Genomic DNA, 18,763 nt, shown 5'->3' with positions numbered 1-18,763 from the left:
TGTGATGAATAGGCATAACACAGAGGATTTTTAGAGCAGTAAAAATACTCTATATGAAATGATACTGATGGATACATGTATTATACATTTGTCCAAACCCTTTAAGTGTACAACACGAGGAGTGAACCATAATATAGAGTATGACTTTGGGTGATTGTAATGTGTCAGTGCAGGTTCCCCAACTATAGTAAATACACCACTCTCATGGGGCATGCTGATCATGGGGGTGGCTATGCATGTGGGGAGGCAAGGCCTATGTAGTAAATTCATGTACCTTTCCTTCAATTTTGCTGTGATCCTTACACTACGCTATAAAAATAAAGTCTCAATAAAAAATAAAAAATTATGAAAAATAACTGATGATTTAAAGCAAAAATATTAACAAAATATTGTTTTTTATAATATATAGAAAAGTAACATATATAACAAAAATTGCACAAAAAATGAAAATGGAAATGAAAGCATAGTGGTAGAAGGTTCTTACACGTTACATGTGAAGTAAAATATTCGCATTTTAAAGTACAGTGATAAATTTAAGATGAAGTTATAAACCCTAGAGCAACCCCAAAACAAATAAACCTTTGCAAGGTCACTTTGTAACCCTTCTCACCAAGAGGTAAACTCCATCCCTTGAATCTGGGTTTGGCCATGTGACTTGCTTTGACAACTGGGATATCAGCATGCATGACACATACAGGAGCTCAAAAGGTATCTGTATATCGGGGTTTCTTCTCATGCTGCGCCTGGAACCCTGGGGCCACCATATACACATACCAGGGTTAGTCTGCTAGATGATGACACCTACTCCACGGTCCCAGGGGACTGCCAACCAACCCCTGCAGCAGAGCTGCCCTGCTGACTTGCAGCTGACCTGCAGCTGACCAGACGCATGAGTGGCCCAGCTGAGATCAGCAGAAGAAATGCCCAGCTGAGCCCAGCCTAAACTGCTGACCCCCAGAATAATAAGCTAAATAAATGGTTGGTTTGTTACACAGCAATAGATAACTAATTATGTGTGTGTATGTGTATAAAAATAGGTAGCAAGCAAAATATCAGGGGTTAATACTAACGGGATAGTTGAATTAATAATTAATGTTAATAACTTAATTATACTTTGATGGTTTCCAAATTTGCTCTAAGAAACAGATGACTTTTCATATACAAAAAGTCATAAAATATATAATTCAATATCAAAAAATTATTTTTCATTATTTCCACCTAAATACCAAGAATCTAAAAAAAGAACATGTTTGACCTAGTACATTTGAATGAATTGACAGATTTTAAGTTGTATCAGAGTTTGGATATAAACAGTTATGATAATATAAAAAAACTAAATAAATGCCAAGGCAAATATTAACACTAGAAAAAAATAAAACCTGGTTCGTGGAAAAAATATATAATGGCAGTATAATATTGGTTCAGTTTTTATAATACTGACAAAAAGTTACAATAACATCAACAGCAAATATTGGAAGGGTTAAGGGAAAGAAGGAATGAGAAAATTAGAATAATAATAAAGCAATAGAAGGTATCTAAAACCAAAAATTTCAAGACAAAAGCAGTTAAGCATGTTATTTTTAATCAAATAAATAAATATCAGAAGAAACAGGTAAAATGATTTAAAATTATTGACTTCAAATAGTGGAAATTGGTAGAGAATAGAATTAATGCAAGGGTCTACTAATTTTTGTTTGAAGCCATATAGAAATCTTTAACTCTGACATACTATATACATACTTTGAAAATGTAAAAATTTAAAAAGGAAAAAAATGTCCAGGAACCAATTCAAGTATATATTTGGCATATGATAATTGCAAAACTTCCTATCAGGAAAAAAACTACACTTTAATTGACAGCAGGACTACAGATCATCTGTTTGGAAAAGCACACAGTGAAGAGCCCGGCTCATACATATATTAAAATACATCCTACAAATAGGAGAGTGAAATGTAAAAAACAAAAATTAATTATAACAGAACTATGAAAAATATCTACTGTGAATTTATACAAAAAGTCCAGAAAGATTCTCATTAAAGTGTTTTATGGTTTTACTTCTGGGAAGCAGAAAGAGGTGTGGGAGCAATATTTTTGAGGGAAAATATTTTGATTTTCACTCTTTATTGGTTTGTATTGTTAAAGGTTTTTCAAACAATTTTTTAAATTTGAGTTTTAAATTTCCTTTGACAAGTCTTTAGTAGATAAAAACACACCACTGTAGAAGATAATTTAATCTTTCTCCAACTGTAGATTGACTATTTAGTAGAAAGTATTTTAATGCCAGACATATTGAATAATAAAATCTATTTTCTCTTGCACGGTGCTTTCTTTTTTCCTCACCAGCCAACAGGAAAAAAATTTTTTTCCTAGCCATTTCTTTTCCCTCCGTTCCCCCCATTTATAATCATGAATCTATATTCACTCGATTCTAGAACTAGGCTCAAATCATGGTTCTACTATTTACCTGGAGTATAACCATAGTCAAATAATCTAATATTTTCAGGCTTTGATTTTTCTTATGTGTAAAATGAGATAAATATCTGCTGTGTTCCTCCTGGTGTTGATATAAAAATTAAGCAAGAAAACATAAATTTTCCTGGCATAAGTATATATTCCAAAAAGCTATCATCATATCATCATTAATAACTTTTTAGGAAATACAGGTTATTATTTTTAAGCATCTGGCATGTAATAGGTTTCAAAAATTTGTCTGCCTTGAATAAATTGTACTTCAATTAGTTGGCAATATTATTTAACAACTTGTTCCGAGTAGCTACAGAAATCAAATGTTTCTAATCTTTTGTTTATATTCAGCACCAATTTACCTGTTGGTCCGTGAAGTCATTGTTTGACTTTTATTTTTGTGTTTTAGTACATAAAAACTACAACAAAAATGTACCATAGAAGAAGAAAAAAACATTTTAAAACCTGCTTTAAGTTGCTTGTATGTAGAACCATCACACCGCATTAAGTACATGGATCTGAGTAAAATTTGTAAGTTACAAGAAATACTGGTAAATTATGCACGTCCTTAACTTTGGCCATTTTTTTTCATTCATTTATTTAACAAACATGTGAGTATCTACTAGGTACTGGTCCTCTGCCAGATACTGGTTATAAAAAAGTGAACAAAAGAGACATCACACTTGTCCTTACGGTTATCCTGGCAAGAAGACAAACAAAACAGTTAAGCCTACAAATAAGTACATAAACTTTGTTAAGCCTTATAACGAAAAGAACAAGCTGTTGAGAGACTAAATGAGGACCTACCTTAAATGAATTACCTATGTGGTACGGCAGACAACATGACCTAGAATAGTGCAAAACCGAACTATCTTTCCCCCAAAGATCGTCTGTAAGAGTCTATTCAGAGGCAGAACAGTGAGGTGGTTGAGAGGATCAATTCTAGAGCCGATGGCCTGGGTTTTACTTTAAACCAGCCTCTACATATTAGTTTTGTGCCATAAACAAGCTATTTAAATTTTCTGTGCCTTAATTTCCTCATCTGCCGCTGAGGAAAATATTAATACCTTTCTCATAGAGTTATAATAAGAACTGAGTTATACAGTTCTGTCTTATTTTGAAAACTATCAAATTCACAAAAAAGTTAAAAGCATTAACTCACACGAATCTGTATTTACCAGGTAAACTAGTATTTCTACAGTGCTTAGAAGTGTTGCTGGCACATAGTAAACATCGTATCACTACATAAGCAGTTATGTTAAATTAAATTAAAATTATGAGAAAGAGACTTGTAAAAGATTTTTCAGAGAAAATTGGTCATTTTTTCCTAAGATCCTAGAGAACATACCAAATATTGAAAAGAAGGAGGGAGAGAGAAAGGAGGTGGTGTGAAAGAGAAAGACAGACAGAGACTGAAGGGAAAGAAAAGGCAAGGATGTAATACAAAAAGGCACAAGGTTGTGCCGACACCACTTTATCTGAAGGTCAACAGCGCTCTCTGCTGGGCCCATATCCTTTCTACACACTAAGCCAAAGTAACACACTACTACTACACGAAATCAAAGAATATCATCACTTTTGTAAAGGAATATAGACAATGTTAGCATTTATTTAATGAACAAATAAAAAGTAAATATAAGCATAATAATGAATCTGTGAAAATATCTTACCCATTGTGAGGATTTACTAAAAGAATGAAGAGGACAAATAAATTCTAGAGACAATGGTTATAAATAGTGGAACAAAGTAATATCAGAATGGTATGTTCTATTTTAAAAAACAATGTTTTCTCAACTATATTTTACCCATATGGAGACTAATTCTTCGACATATAAGTTATCAGTACAAGAAAAGAATCTACATATCCATTCTAGTGGACAATGCAAGGTAATTCAAACAGAGGTACTGACACCCTTTTCTGACTTGAAGAGCATGTGAGCAGACTGAAGATGACAGGAAGCTAAAAAAGTAACTATTTAATTCTCCAAGTTGAAAACCAAATTAGTTTAATAAAAACTGAGAAAGTTTGAAAGAAAACCTAAAAAGTTTAATGTCAAATTTAGAGAAAAACAAAAATCATTAAACTAATTTGTCATTAAACTTATGCAGAAAAGTTTTTCAAAAAATAATACAACTACAGATTTCAAATGTATAAAGGTATAACATTTATATCTTTGTAGAGATAAAAGAACGAAATGTTATTTATGAATCCAAATAACCATTCTTTTAAAAAATAAATACTGTTCTCCCTAATATCATCTTATAAGAACCCAAAGAGGAAAAGTATCCTTAGAATTTAGAGGTGTTAAATATGAATGAAATATAAGGTATAATAAATCTAGACCCACCTTTTTCTTCCTATTGAAGGGACAGGTCCTAAAAAAGAAATGTTACTGTCCAAGTCCCTCAAATTACCGCCTTTAAGATATTTAGATGATCTAGATTAAAATATGATACATAAGCCCTGGCTGGTGTAGCTCAGTGGACTGAGCGTGGGCCTGAGAACCAAAGTGTCACTGGTTCAATTCCCAGTCAGGGCACATGCCTGGGTTGAGGGCCAAGTCCCCAGAAGGGGGCGCGTGAGAGGCAACCACATATTGATGTTTCATTCCCTCTCTTTCTCTTTCCCTTCCCCTCTCTCTAAAAATAAAATAAAATCTTTAAAAAATATATGATACATAAAATGTGAGGCATATGCTTTCTCAACATAAGTTCTAACATAGACTGCATTTTTAAAAATCACTTTAAGGGGTTTGGTGATAATTTCAGAAGTTGATATACAATAAATATTAAATCTTATGAAACTTACTTTTCTTCTACTTCTTTATTCCAGGATTAACAGAAAATGTTTTTGTGACTTATAATACTCTGCAAAGATTAAGAAATGTTGTACAATGAGGGAAGAACAGTGTCTTCAATAAACGGTGGTGGGAATACTAGACAGCCACATGCAAAACAATGAAATTCAACTATTTCACAACATACAAAAAAATAACTCAAAATGCATTAAAGAATTTAAGACCTAATATCACAAAAATCCTACAAGAACACATAGGTGATAAGGTCCTCAGCCCAGGTCTTGGTGATGTTTTTTTAACTGAAATAGAAAGCAACAAAAGCAAAAATGAACAAGGCTACTATACCAAACTAAAAAGCTTCTGCATAACAAAGGAAACCATCAACAAATGGATAGGCAATGTACTGAATGGGAAAAGATATTTGCAAATCATACATATGAAAAGGTGTTAATACCCAAAATATATAAGGAATGCATACAACTCAATAGCAAAAAAAATTCCAATTAAAAATGTACAGAAGAGCCCTGGCTGGTGTGGCTCAGTGGATTGAGTGCCAGCCTGTGCACCGAAAGGTTGCCAGTTGGATTCCCAGTCAGGGCACATGCCTGCATTGAGGGTCAAGTCCCCAGTTGGGGGGCCTATGAGAGGCAACTGATTAATGTATCTCTCACACACTGATGTTTCTCTCCATTTCTCCCTTCCCTCCCTTCTCTCTAAAAATAAACAAAGAAAATCTTTTTTTAAAATGCACAGCCCTGGCTCTTGTGGCTCAGTGGATTGAGTGCCAGCCTGTGAACCAAGGGGTCGCTGGTTCAATTCCCAGTCAGGGTACATGCCTGGGTTGCAGGCCAGGTCCTCAGTGGGGGCCGCGTGAGAGGCAACCATACATTGATGTTTCTCTCCCTCTCTTTCCCCTCCCTTCACCTCTCTCTAAAAAATAAATAAATAAAATCTGTAAAAAAAATGTACAGAAGATCTAAATAAACAGTTTTCCAAAAAAGACTACAGGTGGCCAATAGGTACATGAAAAGATGCTCAATATCACTTATCATGTAAATGCAGATCAAAACCACAATGAGATACCACCTCACAACTATGACATTGGTCAGAAAAAAAAGAGTGGGGAAGAGGAAAAGGGGCAAAAGAATGCAAAAAGTTTATAAAGGCCTAAACACTGAATAGGTAAATAGGAATTTTATAAGCCATCTAAAGACTTTTGAAATTTATTCCCAAAGTTAATGTTTTCTCATCCCCTACCTGAAAAAACAAAAATACAGACAGAATATATAACACAATAGTTTTTAAGATACAGGACATCAGGTTCGGAAGAATGATCCCTGAGAGACAGGAAACAAATGAGATAAGCCCTGTGACTGCCTCAGTGTATCTATCGTCTCGAGGGAGTTTCCAGTCTACGGCATAAGAAGGGGAATCCAGACATAGCCCAGGAACCCTGAGTTCCAGAGACACGGACTGCTGAGAGCCCAGGGAGACCACAAAGACTGACGTTCACAGGGACAAATACCAGAGTGGGGAGAGCTACACAAATGAACCCTAGAGATTTGCAGAGGGACCTCTGAAGTATCTGGTAGAGTATTGATCAGCACATGCCAATGGGGAAATAATCCAAAACAGTAGCAAGAACCTCCTGAAAAGATGGGGCATTCTCACAGGGCAGGGAATAGTACCTGTCCCTACCAGACAGGCTAGAAAAACCTCCCAATTCATGGAGCATGAGTAGATGACTCAACAGGAGCCAGCTTCTATTGAGCCCCAAACCAAACCTTGCTCAGGTCCCACCTAACAAATCTTAAAAGTAAGACCCAAAGGATCACACCAATTCAAAGTAACTTAACTGCATTTCAGAACAAAACTCAAGAGTATTTATAGAAATACAGTACAATAACATCCAGCACCCAAAAAGGTAAAATTCACAATACATTCACACACCGCCTCACATTTCAGTCAATAACCAATTACATACACAACGGTGGTCCCCTAAGATTATAATGGGGCTGAAAAATTCCCACTGTCTGGTGACACTGCAACATCAGAAGGCACGATTTGACCCACATCTTTGCGGTGATGTAGACGTAAGTAAACCTACTGTGCTGCAGTCATATGAAAGCACAGCACACACATTTATGTACCGCACACACTACTTGTTAATGATGACAAACCATTATGTTATGGTTTAGTGTATTTACTGTACTATACTTTTATCATTATTTTAAGAGTATACTTTTTCTAATTATAAAGAAATGTTTGCTTTGAAACAGTATGCCATGTTATGTCAGTAAAACCTTATCCATGTCATGTCTCCCAACTGCATCATTTTCTCTATGGTTGATTTAATTTCGTGCTGTTTTATACAGCAACAAGCGATACAGGCTTGTAGCCTGGAAGCAACTGGTTATATACCACATAGCCTAGGTGCGTAGCAGACTACAACACCTAGGTTTGTGGTAAGTGTATTTTATGATGCTAACACACTGATGAAATGGTCCAATGATGTTCTCAGAACATATCTTCATCATTAAGCAACCTATGACTGTATGTGGAACTCAATAAAAAATTACCAGGCATGGAGGGAGAGGGAGATGGGTGAAATACATGAAGATGAATAAGGGGTACAAATTTTCAGTTATAAAATAAGTCACAGGGATGTAATACACAGCATAGGGAATATGGTAATAACCTTGTACAGTGACGGACAGTTGTAGACTTATCGTGGTGGTCACATCGTAAGGTATATAAATGTCAAAGTACTATGTTGTACACCCGAAACTAACAATAATGTATGCCAACTATACTTTAATTTTAAAAACTTTGATAAAAATAAATTTTTCTAAAAAATTACCACCCTGGCTGGTGTGGCTCAGTGGGTTGAGTGCCGGCCTACGAACCAAAGGGTCACTGGTTTGACTCTCAGTCAGGGCACAATCCTGGGTTGTGGGCCAGGCCCCCAGCAGGGGGCACATGAGAGGCAACCACACATTGATGTTTCTCTCTTTCTCCCTCCATTCCCCTGTCTATAAAATAATTAAATAAAATCTTAAAAAAGTAAAAAGATTATTAAAAAAAATTACCAGGCATAATTCCTTTTACAGTAGTCCTCCTTATCTGCAGGAAATAGGTTCCAAGACCCCCACTGGATATCTGAAACTACAGATAGTACAGAACCCTGTATACATTATGTTATTTTCCTATACACACTGATAAAGTTTACCTTACCTCTGATAAAGTTTAATCTATAAATTAGACGCAATAAGAGATTAATAAGTAATAATACAATAGAACTACTAAAACAATATACTGTAATAAAAGTTGTGTGAACATGGACTTTTTCTCCCTCTCTTCCTCTCCAAATACTAACTACTCTGACAACCGGGACATCCACTGAGTGACTAACAGGTGGGTGGTGTGCACAGCACGGAAACAAGACACAAGGGGCAAATTCACATCCCAGCTGGTACCAAGTGGAACACAGCAGAGCACACAATTTAAAACTCTCGAGCCATTTATTTCTGGAGTTTTCCATTTTTGTAATGCAATTGACCATGGATAACAGAAATCTTGAAAATCGGAACGATGGTTAAGGATCACTATATATAACACTTGGAAATGAAAACTAATCCATAGTCACTGAAATAAAATCTGTAGCTGCACCTGTTGGAATGGCTATCATTAAAAAGACAGGAAACAACAAGTATTGGAGAGGACACAGAGAAAAGGGAGCCCTCGTGCACTGCTGGTGGGAATGTAAATTACTACACAGCCACTATAGGAAACAGTATGGAGATTCCTCAAAAAATTAAGAATAGAATTTCCATATAATCCAGCTATTCCACTTTTAAGTATTTACATAAAAAACATAACACTAATTGACGAAGACATATGCACACCTAGGTTCACTGCAGCATTGTTTATGATAGCCAAAATATGGAAGCAACCTAAGCGTCCATGAATAAGACAAATGGATAGAGAAGAAGTGGTGCACCTAGACAACAGAATATGACTCAGCCATTTAAAACAATGAAATCTTGCCACCTGCAACAAGATAGATGGAACTAGATGGTATTGTGCTGAGTGAAATAAGTCTGAGAAAGAAAAATACCATATGATTTCACTTACCATACATGCAGAATCTAAAAAATTGAATAAATGAACAAACAGACCAGAAACAGACTCACAGGTCCAAAGAAGATTTTGACAATCGCCAGATGGGAGGGGGGTTAGGGAGATGGCAAAAAAGGTAAAGGGGTTAAGAAGCACAAATTGGTAGTTACAGAATAGCCATGGGGATGTCAAGGACAGCATAGGGAATATAATGAATAATACTGCAGTAATTATACAAAAGGGAAGTAGGTTTACAGTTGTGAGTGTACAAAATGCATAATTTATTCTTATATTATTTATCTGTATTACAACTGTAAACTTACTTTTGCCCACCTTTGTGTGGTGTCAGATGGATACTAGATTTATCAGGGTGATCACTTCATAAGTTACACAAATGTCGAGTCACTAGGTCGTACACCTTAAACTAATATGATACTGTATGTCAACTGTAACTGAAAAATATAAATTACTTTTAAAAAAGAAAATCTGAGAAGAAATGAAGAACAGAAAAAGAATAATAAAAAATAAAATCACTGTAGCTATAAAAAAATAATGACCATCATTTTCTGACAGTCGTTCTTTCAAGTAAAAAATGATGTTCCATGAAAAACTGGCTGGTTCAGTGCATAATCCAAACTGCCCCAACAGACGCCCACCCTTGTCCTGTGCGAATGTGTTGTATGAGTATCACTCACTTATTCACACAGAATGTTAAACATCGCAAGCACTGAGATTTGATAAAACTAGTAATTTTTACTGCTTTGTCGAGGACATTCTTAAGTAAAACCGGCCTTTTTAAACTGAGTACTAATGATGGCGGAGAAAACTACTGTGGGCACAGGTTGATGCCACCACCACCTTGATTGTGCCGCAGCACCAACAGCTTTACCCAACACTGCTTCTGCTCATGAGTGCAAATGTCAAGACAGTGAAAAAAAAAAAAAAAAAAGCAAATAGCATCTTAATAGAACTATGAAAATACTTTTGGCCTCACAGAGCACCGAAAAATATCTCAAGAATCTCCAGAGCTCTTCCCTCCAACCCAGAGCACTCCGACTGCGCTGCCACGCCCTGCAGGCCGTCCTCAAAGGCAGCCTGGACCCGGGGATGATGGGCAGTGAGGCAGCCGCTCCCTGCCCTCCCTGTCCCTCCAGGAGCACCCAGCGGACGCTGAATTGCAGACGGATGAATACAGACAGCACTATTATGCAGCCCCACCGCTACTTCATGAGAAGTGCTGCTCTAAGGACACGGGCAGGACTTCAGGGACGTGGGGTTCACACAGGCGTGTCCAACCTTTTGGCATCTCTGAGCTAGAATGGAAGAAGAGTTGCCTTGGGCCACGCAGCAAATACATTGCAACATGTAATGGCAAAAAAAATAACCTCATGTTTTAAGTAAATTTATGATTTTGTGTTAGGCTGCATTCATAGTCATCCTGGGCCGCATGCAGCTCGCGGGCCGCAGGTTGGACACCCCTGTTTGAAGAGACAGAGGACGCTCAGACCTCTCTCAAGTCCCATTCTAGGATTTTAGAGCAGAGACATGATAGCACTTAACAATTCTGAGTTGTTTCATACTGTTCTTTGCATTACAGCATTCTTCCTCTTTCTTCAAAAACAGATTTAGCAAATTCCACATTCACCTTCTTTAAACTGAACAATGACATAAATACATACATTCTGTGCAGAAAAGGAATTGATCTTTCTTGGAGAGCTGAGTTCTGTGGTCTTTCCTGAGGCAACTTTTGTATCCAAATGGTGTACTTCCTTTTCAAAACAGTGACGTTTTCTAATCTGTAAACACAAAACCAAAATAAAGTTATAGTAAACTAAAAGTTTGAACAGCCTAGTTGTTCTCTAAGGTCAAAATAGCTATAGTTGTGTTTTCAGCATTTAAAAAAATTACTATTTCTAACTGGCAACAATCAAATAATTTTTAAAAATACAAATAGACGCCTCATTACAAAACTTAAATAAAATAGAATACAGTAATACCTCTGGAATCCTAACCAAATTAGCTTTAATTAATGATATGTCAAAACTACAGTACTGAAAAATTATCTTCCCATAAAATAGTTCTACCATATGAATACCAAATATGTATCATAGCAAAGTCCAAATTACGTATCTAATTAAAAACTAAATGCAAATAAAATGGAAACCTCATTCTATATTAAAAGACTCAGAATAAAAAATGTAAATGTAAATACTCATAATTTCCTACATGATAGAATAAATTATCTGATTACTATTATTACTACTACTTACTAGATAGTTGATAATCTAAGTTGTATTTGACTAAATTTCTTTCATAAATAACACAAAGTTCTATTTTCAAACTGTGCTTTTTCCTACTTGCCAAAACCCTGTTTACTTAAACTATAAAGCAGGGGGAGGTGGCATTTCTACTGATGATCCCGTTCCTACCGAAAGAGGAATGAGACCCAGTGAAATCAGGGAGTGAATGTTGTATGTTCATCCCCTCCTCACAACATCCAACTCTACGTACACATTTTTCTGGGAAAAATCTCTAAAGAGTCATGCTTCATTTGTAATTGGTGCTTTTCCAAAAATAAATTATTAGTTTATTCTAGTTCTAAAACCTCAGTTTAATTATGGAAGTTAAAGATTATACATAGAATAAATAGACTACATAAGAATGCAAGCACATTGAATATATTCAGTTAAAAATATACAATTATGTATAAATGACATGTTAATTAATAATCATCTTTTTTATTTGTAACTAAGTCTATTAAAGTCCCAGCCTCCCTATCTCACTGACATCAACTCTATTAAAAAACAGAGTATTCGCCCTGGCTGGCGTAGCTCAGTGGATTGAGTGCGGACTGAGAACCAAAGTGTCACAGGTTTGATTCCCAGTCAGGGTACATGCCTGGGTTGCAGACCATGACCCCCAGCAACCGCATATCGGTGTTTTTCTCTCTCTCTCTCTTTCTCCCTCCCTTCCCTCTCTAAAAATAAATAAAAATAAAATCTTAAAAAAAAAAAAAAAAGAAAGTGTGGTGGGAACATTTCACTTTAAAAAAACAGAATATTCATCTATGAAAAGTACATGTCATTTAAAATATCTAATAATTTAGGTTTTTAATAATTTTTAGAAATAAGCATATTTTATCATGTATCAATATTAAAAACCCAATAAATAAGAGTAAACCTTGTAAATGTACTGAAACTATCAATACCAAAAACATCCATGATATAAATATTAATATCAAAAGTACTTGGCCAAAAAAAATATGCCATTATTAGTTAAAAACAAGAGAGGAATTTAAAAGTACAAAGTAGCTACAGTATTAATAAATGCCATAAGTAAATATTTCACTATCAAATTCCTTGTATAGAAGAAAGCACCACCCTGGCTGGTGTAGCTCGGTGGACTGAGTGCCAACCTACAAACAGAAAGTTTGCCAGTTTGATTTCCAGTCAGGGCACATGCCTGGGTTGCGGGCCAGGTCCCCAGCCGGGGGCGTGCGAGAGGCAACCAACATCTGTATCTCTTGCACATACAAGTGCCACTGAAAACTAGATTATACTTGATGACCTTGTTCAGCTATAACTAATGGCGGATTATTTCACTGTCAATAAACTATTCACCTGCTGTGTAGTTTCTAAGGATCGAATTCTTTTCTTCTCTATTTGAAAATCATCATTTTCATCTCTGCATACAGATGCTTGCTTCCTGGCAGATAACTTTGCAGCCAGCGTAGTTTTTTCAGGAGAGTCTTACAGAAGAAATAATAATAATAAAAAATAGTACAAATAACTTAGGCAATTTTTCTAGAAAAAAACTGGAATCAAGGTATAGGCTGATTTCTGAAAATAACATATTCAAAAACATGAATTGCTAAACAAGTTTAAAAGCACTTCTTTACCATTCTGTTTACTTCAACAAAAATACAGCAAACATTTTAAGAAACATGCTTTCAATAGGCAAGTCCTATTGATTTAATAGGTTTATACTTTTGTAGACCACTCCCAATAATGGGATTTTTTAAAATACAACTGTAAGCCCTGGTCAGTGTGGCTCAGTTGGTTGGAGTGTCATCCCGTAAACTGAAAGTTCATAGGTTCGATTCCCCGTCAGGGCAGATACCTATGCTACAAGTTTGTTCCCAGTCAGGGTGCGTCCGAGAGGCAACCGACTGATGTTTCTCTCTCACATGGATGTTTCTCTCCTTCTCTTCCTCCCTCCCTTTCCCTCCCTGTAAAAGCAATAAGCATGTCCTCAGGTGAGGATAAACACATATATACTGTATAAACATATATACATGAGGACATATATAAAACAGTAAGATTAAAGAAAATGTTTCATTTCTATAAAAAAACTTTCTTTAGTGTCTCAATGTCCTTTTCCTATTAAACTTCTCAATCTTCAGAGGATTAAAAATATAGTAAAACTTATAATCTACCTTTTAATCTCCCCAATCCTAAAAACTCATTCTCAAGGTCATCAGTGGCCTCTTAATCACCAAATAATATTATCTCCGTTTTATAAATAAAAACACCAGGTTTTATCTCTTGTACACCCCCAAATGGGGACCTGGCCTGCAACCCCGACACGTGCCCTGGCAGGGAATCAAACTGTCGACCTTGTGGTTCCCAAGCCAGTGCTCAATTCACTGAGCCACACCAGCCAGGGCTGAACACTAGGTTTTAAAGACGCCATATAGCTAGTAAGGGGCAGAGCCTGGACATGACTAACTTCTGTTGTCTGACTCCAAAATCCAAAAGCATAACCTCTAGGCATAAAGCCAAACATAACACCCTGTCTTCTGGAACACAAACATATTTCCTTTTTCTTTAATGTCTGTAAAACTGTTTTTAACTATTCCTATACATTAGTTTCTCCCTTTCTCTAAATGTGTTCTTAAAAGTATGTTACTTTCTCTTTGCTCTTCTCTACATATTACCTTAAATTCATTTCGCAAGCAAGCATTTATTTTATCGAGTCCATACAATTCCAGACACCATGGAAATACAATGAAAAAGAACAGTTTGCAACCTTAAAAGACTTACAGACTATTAGGGGAGAAAGCCCTATAAGCAGGTCTAATACTGTTTTCAAACAAAGTTTATCTATATAAACAGAGAAGTGAATCTATGCTACAAAGCATTGGTTTTTCAAGATTTTTTGGAGGACAATATTCTTATTAAATTGCTTTTAATTTCCAGAATAGGATGAAAAAAAGACCTAGAACTTCTTTGATCCACCACTATCTTCTTCCCCCTACAAGTCATGTTTTTTCCTAAGATTTGTAGGAACATAGTTTGAAAACCACTATATTTCATTCCCACAAATGCCAGGACAGAGAAAGAATCCATCAAACACAATGAATAACCAAGGTAACAAAGGAATTCAGAAAGAAAATTAAATATCTGCAGAAAATAAACTTAAGTACCTGGGAGACTACCATTTAAATGACAGAGAATTTAAGATTGTAGTTCTGAAAAAACTAATGAGATACAAAAAAAACCTCAGAAATAAAATCAACAAATAAAAGGAGTACTTCACCAAAGAGATTTAAATGATAAAAAAGGATCAAATTCTGGAATAGAACGCAATAATTGAGATGAAGAATGAACTAGCAAACTCAGGAAATAGAGCAGACCAGATGAAGTAAAGAATTAGAGACAGTGAAGATAGAAATCTAGAAATCAGCCAGATGTAAAAAGAGAGAGAATCAAGAGTGGGAAAAAAATTGAAAGAACTCTATAAGAACAATCTGACTCCACTTCCAGTCAAGATGGAGGCATTGGTAGACACACGTCATCTCCTTGTATAACCACAACAAGGATCACAACTAACCTCAAAAACAAGAAATGTCAGAAAATCAAACTGTATGGAATTCCAACAACCAAAGGTTTAAAGAAGAAATATTCACCCAGACATGCAGGAGGGGCAGAGACAGGGAGCCGAGACGGAAGGGGCGCGATGTGGTGGCGGTGAGTCAGCAGCAGTGGCGGCCAGCGGAACGGGCAGTCCAACATTCACGTGTGGTAGACGAAAATCAGGAGGGGCACCTTGGGAGCGGGAGATCCCAGCCCCAGGTTAGAGCAGAAGAAACGACCAGTCTCTCAGGAGAGTCCATTTAAAAGGCACGCAAGGCCCTGGCTTGCGTGGCTCAGTGGACTGAGCACCGGCCTGCAAACCCAAGGGTTGCTGGTTCAATTCCCAGTGAGGGCACATGCCTGGGTTGCGGGCCAGGTCCTTGGCTGGGGGCATACAGGAGGCAGCCACACACTGATGTTTCTCTCTCTCTTTTTCCCTCCCTTCCCCTCTCTCTAAAAATAAATAAATAAATAATCTTTTAAAAACTAAAGGGCCGACACGATCCTAGAACATATGCAAACCCACCCACTCTGGGAACCACCACCAGGGCAACAGCTAGAAGGGTGCCAGTCACACACAGGAAGTGGGTAAAGTGATTGGATTGGGGTAAGTGCCAAGCAAGCCCCCAGCAGCCAGGCAGCCTCACTGTCCCCTCTCTGACCCCTCCCTAACACACAGAGCCACAAAGCAGTGACGTGGGTAGCCCCGCCCTGGCAAATACCTAAGGCTCCACCTCCTACAATGTAACAGGTACGCCGAGACAAGGAGTCAAAGCAGCTCTACCTACTACACAGAAACAAAACACAGGAAGGTTGCCAAATTGAGGAGAAAAAGAAATAAAAAAAACAGAACAAACCTCTAGAAAAAGAACTTAGTGAAACAGAGATAGCCAACCTATCAGATGCAGAGTTCAAAACACTGTGATAAGAATGACTCAGAGAACTCACTGAGTATGGAAAACATATAAGGGAAGAAATAAAGGCTACACTGAGTGAGATAAAGAAAAATCCACAGTGAACCAACACTGAAGGGAAGGAAGTCAGAGTTCAAATTAACGATTTGGAACATAAGGAAGAAATAAACAGTCAACCAGTATAGAATGAAGAAACAAGAATTCAAAAAAATGAGGAGAGAATAAGAAGACTCTGGAACATCTCTAAAAGTGCCAAGATCCGAATCACAGGGATGCCCAAAGGAGAAGAGTAAGAGCAAGAAATTGAAAACTTATTTGAAAAAATAATGAAAGAAAACTTCCCTAATTTGGTAAAGAAAATACATATACAAGTCCAGGAAGCTCACAGAGTCCCAAAGAAAATGGATATAAAGATGACCACACCATGAGATACCATAATTAAAATGCCAAAGGTTACAGATAAAGAATCTTCTTTTAAGATGTTACTTTTTATTTACTTTTAGAGGGAAGGGAGGGAGAAAGAAAAGGAGCGAAACATCAATATGTGGTTGCTCCACTGGGCATCTGGCCCATAACCCAGGCATGTGCCCCAAATGGGAATTGAACCAGCGACCCTTTGGTTTATAGGCCAGCACTCAGTCCACTGAGCCACACCAGCCAGGGCTAAAAGAGAGAATCTTAAAAGCAGCAAGAGAAAAGCAGAGAGTTACCTACAAAAGAGTTCCCATAAGACTGTCAGCTGATTTCTCAAAAAGAAACTTTGCAGGCTAGGATACTTACTAGCAAGAAGTATTCAAAGTGATAAAAAGCAATGACCTACATCCAAGATTACTCCATCCAGCAAAGCTACCCTTTAGAATGGAAGGGCAGATAAAGTGTTTCCGAGGCAAAGTAAAGCAATGGAGTTCATCATTACCAAGCCATTATTACATGAAATGATAAAGGGACTGATTTAAGAAAAAGAAGATCAAAACTATGAACATTAAAATGACAACAAACTCACAACTATCAACAACTGAATCTAAAACACAAAAACAAAAATAAACTAAGCAAACAACTAGAACAGGACTAGAATCAGAAATAGAGATCATTTGGAAGTTTATCAGCTGGGAGGGGAAAGGGGGAATGGCGGAATGGGGGGAAAAGGTACAAGGATTAAGAAGCATAATTGGTGGGTACAAAACAGACAGGGGGAGGTTAAGAATAGTATAGGAAATGGAGAAGCCAAAGAACCTATATGCATGACCCACTGACATGAACTAAGGAGAGGGGGTGATTGCTGGAGGAAAGGGGGATACCAGGCAGATGGGGGGAAGGGGGAAAATTGGGACAACTGTAATAGCATCATCAATCAAATATACTTTAAAAAAACTACCTGACTCATTACAAAAAAGCAATATAAGAATAATGGACATACCTAAGGAGAAGAGATGGAGAAGGAGGCAGATAGCCTAGTCAAATAAATAAACAGTGAGAAACTCCCAAATCTATGAATAAAACTGGGTCCTCAAATCCAAGAAGCTAACAGAACACCTAATTATCTCAATCCAAAAAGGCCATGCTCTGGCTGGTGTGGTTCAGTGGATTCAGTGCCGACCTGGGAACTGAAAGATCGCTGGTTCGATTCCCAGTCAGGGCACATGCCTGGGTGCCCAGTTGGGGGCATACAGAGGCAACCACACACTGATGTTTCTCTCCTTCTCTTTCTTCCTCCTTCCCCTTCTCTCTAAAAATAAGTTAAAAAAAATTTTTTAATTAAAAAAAAAGACCTTCTCCAAGACACATAATATTAACATTGTCAAAAAGTAACAACAAAGAAAGACTTCCCAAGGCAGGCAGGTAAAAGAAGATGGTAACTTACAAAGAAAACCCCTTTAGATGATTATCGTATTTTTCAGTAGAAGACTAGCCCCAGAAGTTCAGGCAAACTTATCAAGAATAAGTGAGGATAATCAGATTTTGTCTTACAATACAAATTAATATGTTTTATAAAATTCTATTATATAATTAACAATACTACCTACAAAGAACATTGATTTCTGAATATCATTTTTTCTGCCTTGGTTTCTTCAAAAAATAATTTAAGCTAGCAAAATGTCTGAATAAATTAAAAGTGAAGAGAAGAATAAAATAGTCCAAGGATTTCTAACCACTCTAAATTGTGCAACAATAATTCCATAGAAAATATGTGGAAGTTCACAATAAATTATGCTAACCAATACATAATATATCTAAATAAGGTCTCATAATAGCAATAAATAAGGCTTCTATTAGGACACCAACAGACCCATGCAAAACGTGAACTACCTCGCCAGGGTGATGCAGTGCCGTTTCTTTCAGAAGGGGGTGTACTGGGACTATTGAAATGATGCGAAGTTCCTGGGTTCGTGTCATCATTTGTAAAACTCTTTGAATGGCATGTACAACAACAGGACAGTGGTGCTTCAGCTTTTTTACTTAAGCTTTCATCCACTGGCTTTCCTAAAAAAGTAAAAGACCCTATAGTTATAATATTTCTAAATTAAAAACCATCAATCTTTCTGTGCAGGTAGGGTAAGCAGCCACACCAACTTGCCCAGGATTGGGAGGTGTCCCAGGATGCAAGATTTTCTGT

The 18,763-nt window shown here is 36.8% G+C and overlaps 1 protein-coding gene across 2 annotated transcripts in view; it reads right to left on the bottom strand.

The window, feature by feature from the left end:
* BRIP1 (BRCA1 interacting helicase 1) overlaps window positions 1-18,763 on the bottom strand; it is a 116,880-nt gene that overhangs the window by 93,442 nt on the left and 4,675 nt on the right. For both annotated transcript variants that reach the window (XM_045836825.1, XM_045836826.1), the window contains exons 4-6: window positions 18,457-18,630; window positions 13,001-13,128; window positions 11,060-11,176 (exon numbers count right to left, since the gene is read on the bottom strand). In XM_045836825.1, the coding sequence (XP_045692781.1) occupies window positions 11,060-11,176; window positions 13,001-13,128; window positions 18,457-18,630 (419 nt within the window). The remainder of the gene's footprint in view (window positions 1-11,059; window positions 11,177-13,000; window positions 13,129-18,456; window positions 18,631-18,763) is intronic.

This window comes from Phyllostomus hastatus, unplaced genomic scaffold, assembly GCF_019186645.2.
Source record: "Phyllostomus hastatus isolate PE091 unplaced genomic scaffold, TTU_PhHast_1.1 phas_contig_210, whole genome shotgun sequence".
Classification (NCBI taxonomy): Eukaryota; Metazoa; Chordata; class Mammalia; order Chiroptera; family Phyllostomidae; genus Phyllostomus; species Phyllostomus hastatus.
The sequence above is the reverse complement of the archived record's forward strand: the minus strand, read 5'-3'. Positions and strand labels throughout refer to the sequence as shown.